This window comes from Cebidichthys violaceus, unplaced genomic scaffold, assembly GCF_023349555.1.
Source record: "Cebidichthys violaceus isolate CVI_PGR_0920_01 unplaced genomic scaffold, fCebVio1.0.p SCAF_111, whole genome shotgun sequence".
In the NCBI taxonomy this organism is placed as follows: Eukaryota; Metazoa; Chordata; class Actinopteri; order Perciformes; family Stichaeidae; genus Cebidichthys; species Cebidichthys violaceus.
This window is the reverse complement of record NW_027176276.1, coordinates 172,944-181,180: the sequence shown is the minus strand read 5'-3', so window position 1 is coordinate 181,180 and position 8,237 is coordinate 172,944. Positions and strand designations below refer to the sequence as shown.

The window sequence follows — 8,237 nt, the reverse complement described above, 5'->3', positions numbered from 1 at the left end:
TCAGTTTACTGTTTGTGAGCCATCGTCAAAAGTATTTTGAACAGATTACTTGAGCAGTTGATTGGCCTGTCTGCGTTCGAGGGGCAGAACTTAGTGAAGGATCAATTAACATCAATTTGTATTCAAATTTGAGTCCTGCCTTAGTTACAGCAATAAATTGCGGTTCAGTGTCTACAGTAAAGTAAAAATAAGGAAGTAATGACTTCAAACTGGAGAGAAAACTTTTCTTAAATACTTGCTTCAGTTTCATCACCGCTGATCAAGCCACAGTGCTGTATAAAGGGCACAAAACTATTTTAGACAATTTATTTAAAATGTAAAGACATACAAATACCGACAGAACTCAACAGTCGTGCAGCTTCATCTTCGCTGAAAAGGCTTATTTTGGAGTCTGTATCAACCTCAGCCAAGTCTCGCTGGCAGTACTTCAACCCTGCTGGAAAAAAAATGCCTCAACAAGCGACTCGGCAGCTTCATTTGTTTCTGTTGGTCTCAACAACACACGAACGAGCTGAGACAATATTTTATCGCAAACACTGCAACTAAATGGTTTCTCTCCGGTGAGGGCGGTCATGTGTCGTATCTCCCTTACGTGGGAATCTTTACCACAAACTGAACAACTAAATGGTTTCGATCTAAATGTAGAATTTACTTTGTTTATATTGTATAGAAACGTTTCCTTTATTTCACTGTTCCACTGCTTTATTCCAAACTGTAAGCTCAACCTCCGACTTGTTTAATGACTTATAGCTTCTAGATCGATAGCATCTTTCTGACAGAGGAACAGTTCACGAATCAACTGCTCATGTTTCAGTCAATTAAATTATATACAAACATTGTATATGTTTGTAGTTTATAGTGAATCCTTTATCGCCATAGATTGTCACCACATAGGGGGAACCAGCCACGGTCCTGCCAAATGGTTAGATTACATAATTAAAAAAATTATTTCTCGGTCAAGTTTTTTTCATGACTTAATGTACTCAAGAATTCACACACATATATACATAGAAAAGGTTGAGAACCCTCAGCTACACTATTATCAGTGATATGCATATTCATTATTTGGTGTAAGAAAAACAACATTTGTGAGGAACATGTTAATAAAAGTAAAAAACTTTATTGATTCAGCAAATGCACAAACTGTGAAAACAGAGTACCCTCTGAACCCCCAAAACTCTTCTTTAAAGAACATTAAACTCTGAGCTCCTCCACACAACTAGGAAGCCATGATTGACTCACCTGAGACCAACAGTGACAGACACAACATGCTTTTTATCATCTTCTATTATGCATGTCATCATAACTGTGTTATTCTGCACTAAAGACATGTTCTAGTTCTCATTACTTTTATCATGATGGTTCTGTTTCCATAGAGGAGCAGGACTTTTATTTTAAAGAGAAAAATGGACAGAGATTCAGGGAACCTCAGTCCAGCAAAAAAAACAAGCTTCCACAAGAAACACAAGAGATGTCACACAGGAGAGAAACCATTTAGTGTCATGGTTTGTGGTTAAAACTTCACGCAGAGTGTTAACTGCACCACCCAACAGTTCACACAGGAGAGAAGCTGTTCTCTCAGTTTGTAACTCAAGGTTCAGCCAGAAGGGGGCGCCTTATCAACACATGACAATACAGACTATGGAGAAAATGTCACTTGCTCTGTCAACATATGACTAATAATTGGTCATATGAGATGTCTTTCAGGAGAAAACCCTGCTCAGTTTGTACCAAACGACAGAGTGGGGATGTTGCGTCATAAGAATCCACACAAAGGAGAAACCTGATAACTGCTCAGTGTTTGAGAGATTTACACACTCAAACGGTCACAATGTAGATGACCACTCAGCTGCTTAACTCATAACAGATGATTTAATCTTGAAACAATGTTCGTAAACTGGGGAGAAAACGCACGACTGCACAGTTTACGGTAAAGGATTTAATCAATTTAGAGCCAAGAACAGACACACGAGGATCCACATTATTGAAAAAAGGAGGCTTCTAAAGTCAAACTGTGAGAGAATTTTTGAATCAACACTCAAACACAAATGTGAAAGTTGTGTGTGTGTGTCCTATTTGAGATTATGGCTTCTGGCCTTTAGGAATTCTGTTAACATGAAAACCGTCAGACATAAAAGTGAGATGATTTTCCAGTGGGACACACTGAACACAGGCTCACTATATAGATTTGTTTTGTGACAGATTTGTTTTTTCCCCACGAGTCTGGGATGAGAGACAAAGTTCTTTGTTTGCTATGTAATGTTTCACCACAGCAACGGTATGTGGTATAGAATGCACAATGCAGGTATTTTAGGGTTTGGGCTTGTTTACAATGAACACAAATCACAAAATATTCATATATGGGCATGTCACAGTATAAAAAATGTGTTATAAAGCATCTATTAACTGTTTATGGCTACAACTTAGCTAAAGTAAAGTAAAGAAATATACACTTGCAATGTACTTAAATCAAATACATATATATCATAGTATTGTATAGTGTGAGGAATCATTTATTTATTGTTTAAATTACTGCTCATAAATGCTTAAGACGGGAGATAAAATCAAGTGTTAGGAAACGTTTAGGTGGTTTAAGTGGGAGGAGGATTGTTTGAATGTTAGAAGGTGTGTGTGTGTGTGTGTGTGTGTGTGTGTGTGTGTGTGTGTGTGTGTGTGTGTGTGTTCAGTGAAGAGTATCAGTCTCTTCAGTAGCTTCCAGCTGCAGCAGTCAGTTCAGTTTCTGTTCCGTTTGACTGAGGGAGGTTTTTGTACGACGCTTTTTCACTGTGTGAACACAGCTTGACTGTTGATAGAGTGATAACTCTGACAATAGTAAACTGCTGCATCTTCACTCTGAACTCCACTGATGGTCAGAGTGAAGTCAACTCCATTTCCTGCTCCACTTCCAGTGAATCTGGAGGAGACTCCAGTAAATCTGGCTGATGTTCTTTCGATCAGAAGTTTAGGAGCTTCTCCAGCTTTCTGATGGTACCAGGCCAGGTAGTACTGTGAACCAGACCAGAGAGCTACCTTTGGACTGGCTTTGCAGTCAATAGAAACACTTTGACCCAGCTGCACTGATTTGGCCGCTGGCTGAGTCAAGACAACGTTTTGTCCAACAGACCCTGAGGAGAGAGAAGAAACCCTGAGACATGAGACGATGAGCTGAACCTCAGCTACACTCACATGATTGTCACATGACAGTGAAATGATTGTCCTCACCCTGAGTGAAGCAGAGGAGAGTCCAGATGAGGACGGAGGTCAAAGTCATGTTTTTGATGAGGAGGATTTCTGTGTCTTCTGTTGTGATGAAGGACAGCTGTCAGTCATCCAGTGTTCAACTCTCAGGACTATAAAGTCTCCCAGAGCACTGGAGCATGCTGCTGCTGATGCAAAGTGGCTCTCTATGGAAATGATCCCTCTGATGATGCTGTTGATCAATGGATCAATCACTTTATCAGAGTATTGATCAGGAATGTGTCAGTGCTCATTTATAAGAGTTTAAGTTTGATGGAAACTTTTTCTTCTGGAATGTTTTTGTAAAAACCCTTAATCACTACGACACAAATCAACATCACTGTGGTACAAATTTAAACAAAATTATTGTATTTATTAAAAATAAACATGAGTTTATGATAATTATTTACATTTGGCAGGATTTGTTGGAGTGTTTTTCTTTATGAATATCTTGATCAATCATCAATGTGTTTCACTGAAAGACAAGTTAATATTGCTCATAGATGTTTAACATTTCACAAATATATTGTTAAATATATATGTAAAAGTTCTGAATCAGTTTAAAACATGTTAACCAGTTATAACATGAACTGGGTAAATTGTGAATGTGTTTGTTGAGTTTGTTTGTGTCAAAGTCAGAGAGCCGTGTCTCTCTATGGTGAGAGGTTTTTGTACGGAGGCTCAATGACTTTGTATCACTGTGGTACATGTTCGGTGGAGGAACCAGACTGGATGTTGGAAGTAAGTTTTTACACATTAATACTAAACTAATTATTGTAAAGTAATGTTTTAAATGTAGTTTTTGGATGTTTGAGGCTGATGAATATAACTTGTTGTAATCATACACTTTCAGGATTCATGTTTTTTTCTCCACCTTTATCATGGAGACTAACTCAGAGCAGCTTTACGAAACATTGATTTACTTATTCCTCTCCAACTGAAACTTAAATAGCTTGAAATGACAAAAAAAGATAAATGTATTTCACATTTTTATGCTATTTCTACCTCAATTAAAACTATTTTAAAACAAATTCAGAATGATTCAAATGGAATTGAACAAATTGAAGATAAAGATAAGTATTTGAAAATGTGCAAAACCTCATCATTGTGTCAAATATTGTGACAGAATTTTAAAAATCATTTGAACAGTTTTTAATGATGACTGACATCCACATGAAGAACATTTGATTGTAGTCAGTTCATCTTCAGTACTTGTAAATGTTTCCACCAAATATTTTAAATTATTGTTTAGTTAATGTTTCTGATGATAAAGTTTTAATATTTGGCCTCATATTGATGTTTTATCTCCAGTGTAGTTTGATATATTTCAGGTCATTCTGTATGATGATTCTCTCTGTGCTGATATGCATGAGAGGCTTAAAGGGAAGTGAAACAATGTGTGAGTGAGTGACTGGTGGAGCAGAAAGAACATCTGACAGAAACTCCTTAAAGGAGGAAATCAATTCTCTCACAGTAAAGGTGTCCAAGTGTCTGGTGTTTGATTGACAGCTGTGTGGTCCCTGTCCTCTAAGCTGATTGGTGTCTCCTAGGTGATGTCCGTCCCACCCTGACGGTGCTGCCCCCCTCCAGTGAGGAGCTGCAGCAGGGGAAAGCCACGCTCATGTGCCTGGCCAACAAGGGTTTCCCTTCAGACTGGAGTCTGGCCTGGAAGGTGGACGACAGCACCAGCAGCAGCAGCTGGGAGGAGAGCAGGAGCCCCGGGGTGCTGGAGAAGGATGGCCGCTACAGCTGGAGCAGCACCCTGAGGCTCCCTGCAGACCAGTGGAGGAAGGTGGGCTCTGTGACCTGTGAGGCCACCCAGGGCTCCCAGACTCCGCTCTCAGAGACACTGAGGAGAGACCAGTGTTCCCAGTCCTGACCTGACTCACTGGGACTCTGCTGCTGGTTTCACTCTGCTACCGCTCTCACTCTGCACTCTGTCACTGTCTCTGTCTTTTGTCTGACACGGTTCAATCACAACATATATCAGCTTGTTGCAATGTTTCAATATTATTTCAGTGTTTCCAGATAATAAAGACGTGTTCATCCAATCAGCTGTTTTCATGTTTGTTATCATCAAAGTGTCTCAATGATTTTCTCTTAAGAGAAACTGTTTTAAATCCTGAGGAAGAACTGAGCTGATGAAAATGTTTAAATTTCTCCATGATGACTGTAGAAAGACAGTTCAAGATGACAAGATGAAGGTCTTTATATGTTTTATATTCAAAGAGTTTATGAACTCATTATTATTTGATTAATACAAACAGTGATGGTAGTAGAAGTCCATCATTTGTTGTTACAATAGATATGAACGCCTTCATAACTATAAAAGTGATGGTATCACCTGTAATATTGTTAGTTCTTTACGTATTTCCCAGGATTTATTAACGCTTTGAATACAACTACAAAAATACAAAAAATATTTTCTAAAACTGAAATAATAAGTCGTGTATCATCAGCATGAAGATAAAAAAACCTGCAACTTTAAACCGGGAACTAATTAAATTTTGCTTGTGCTAAAGAAACACAAGCATATGTAAAAGAGATGACATTAGGACAGAAGTAAAATGTTACTGATTTACATACTCCATGAATCTCTTTTTGTTTCATCATTAATTACATTTGTGTAAAATGACTAAAATATATTATAGACCTGGTGTTCTTTTTGGTGAACATCCATCTGTAAATTGACTGATTTTTGAATGTCTAGGGAAACATTAAAGATAATAATGGAAACAAAAAGAATTTTCTTTCCAGGACTCTTTCAAATGTAAACAATGTTCACATTAATTTCAGTGAGTATCATCCAGTGCCTTTGTGGAAGAATCATGGGATCACTGGTTACTGTGCTGAGAGGTTTTATTAAAGTCAGTGTTTTAAAGTCTGGGTTAACAAAAGGTGGTAAACACCTGCTGCTACAGTATTTCTATGTACTGACATTAAATACATCTTTCAGATTAAAAAAACTTTTAAAACATTTCTCATGAATCTCAGGTTGTTTCTGTTGATGATGAAAAACGTGTAAAGTCCATCATTATGCAGATGATACATTTGTCTACTATACAGCTGCTTCTTTGACCGATGATGTTGGATTTTTAAGAGTATTTTAATCTTCATTCAGGTTATTTCAAACTAAGTATAATTGGAAGGTTGTGTGTTTCTTCAGCTCAGATTGTAACCACAAATATTGAGGTGATGGAAAACATTTTTGTACAAATGTTGCTCTAAACTTCCAGCTGAAGAGAAACCTGACACTGATTTATTATGGTGATGCTTCATATATACTTCTTCTGGTAAGTATTTGTTTTCCTTCTCACATATTGTCATATACATGTGGACATCTTTTGTTTAGAGCTAGCAGTTTGCCTCACACCCATAGATAATGCTGATGAGTCTGCAGGCGTCACGTTTGGAGGGAAAAATGCTGTTTGTGTCGTAAACTGGAAATATATTTTACAAAGACAATGACACAGGATTCTTTAATAGTCAATGGTTATGTTAGTGTTTGTTACTCTTTAAAACATTGTGTGTGTGTGTGTGTGTGTGTGTGTGTGTGTGTGTGTGTGTGTGTGTGTTCAGTGAAGAGTATCAGTCTCTTCAGTAGCTTCCAGCTGCAGCAGTCAGTTCAGTTTCTGTTCCGTTTGACTGAGGGAGGTTTTTGTACGACGCTTTTTCACTGTGTGAACACAGCTTGACTGTTGATAGAGTGATAACTCTGACAATAGTAAACTGCTGCATCTTCACTCTGAACTCCACTGATGGTCAGAGTGAAGTCAACTCCATTTCCTGCTCCACTTCCAGTGAATCTGGAGGAGACTCCAGTAAATCTGGCTGATGTTCTTTCGATCAGAGGTTTAGGAGCTTCTCCAGCTTTCTGATGGTACCAGGCCAGGTAGTACTGTGAACCAGACCAGAGAGCTACCTTTGGACTGGCTTTGCAGTCAATAGAAACACTTTGACCCAGCTGCACTGATTTGGCCGCTGGCTGAGTCAAGACAACGTTTTGTCCAACAGACCCTGAGGAGAGAGAAGAAACCCTGAGACATGAGACGGTGAGCTGAACCTCAGCTACACTCACATGATTGTCACATGACAGTGAAATGATTGTCCTCACCCTGAGTGAAGCAGAGGAGAGTCCAGATGAGGACGAAGGTCAAAGTCATGTTTTTGATGAGGAGGATTTCTGTGTCTTCTGTTGTGATGAAGGACAGCTGTCAGTCATCCAGTGTTCAACTCTCAAGACTATAAAGTCTCCCAGAGCACTGGAGCATGCTGCTGCTGATGCAAAGTGGCTCTCTATGGAAATGATCCCTCTGATGATGCTGTTGATCAATGGATCAATCACTTTATCAGAGTATTGATCAGGAATGTGTCAGTGCTCATTTATAAGAGTCTTTGGTTTAAGTTTGATGGAAACTTTTTCTTCTGGAATGTTTTTGTAAAATCCCCTTAATCACTACGACACAAATCAACATCACTGTGGTACAAATTTAAACAAAATTATTGTATTTATTAAAAATAAACATGAGTTTATGATAATTATTTACATTTGGCAGGATTTGTTGGAGTGTTTTTCTTTATGAATATCTTGATCAATCATCAATGTGTTTCACTGAAAGACAAGTTAATATTGCTCATAGATGTTTAACATTTCACAAACATTTTGTTAAATACATATGTATCATTTCTGAATCAGTTTAAAACATGTTAACCAGTTATAACATAAACTGGGTAAATTGTGAATGTGTTTGTTGAGTTTGTTTGTGTCAAAGTCAGAAAGCCGTGTCTCTCTATGGTGAGAGGTTTTTGTACGGAGGCTCAATGACTTTGTATCACTGTGGTTGACTTTTGGTGGAGGAACCAGACTGGATGTTGGAAGTAAGTTTTTGCACAATAATACTAAATTAATTATTTTGTAGTAATGTTTTAAATGTAGTTTTTGGATGTTTGAGGCAGATGAATATATTTTGTTTTAATCGTACACTTTCAGGATTAATGTT

General features: G+C 38.0%; 1 gene segment (V, D, J or C); it reads left to right on the top strand.

Moving 5' to 3' along the window:
* The first annotated feature begins 3,922 nt into the window (after positions 1 to 3,922).
* On the top strand, positions 3,923 to 5,288 carry LOC137868447 (Ig kappa-b4 chain C region-like). The segment is given in 2 exon segments: positions 3,923 to 3,978; positions 4,788 to 5,288. Coding segments are annotated over 2 exon segments (363 nt in total).
* The last annotated feature ends 2,949 nt before the right edge of the window (positions 5,289 to 8,237 follow it).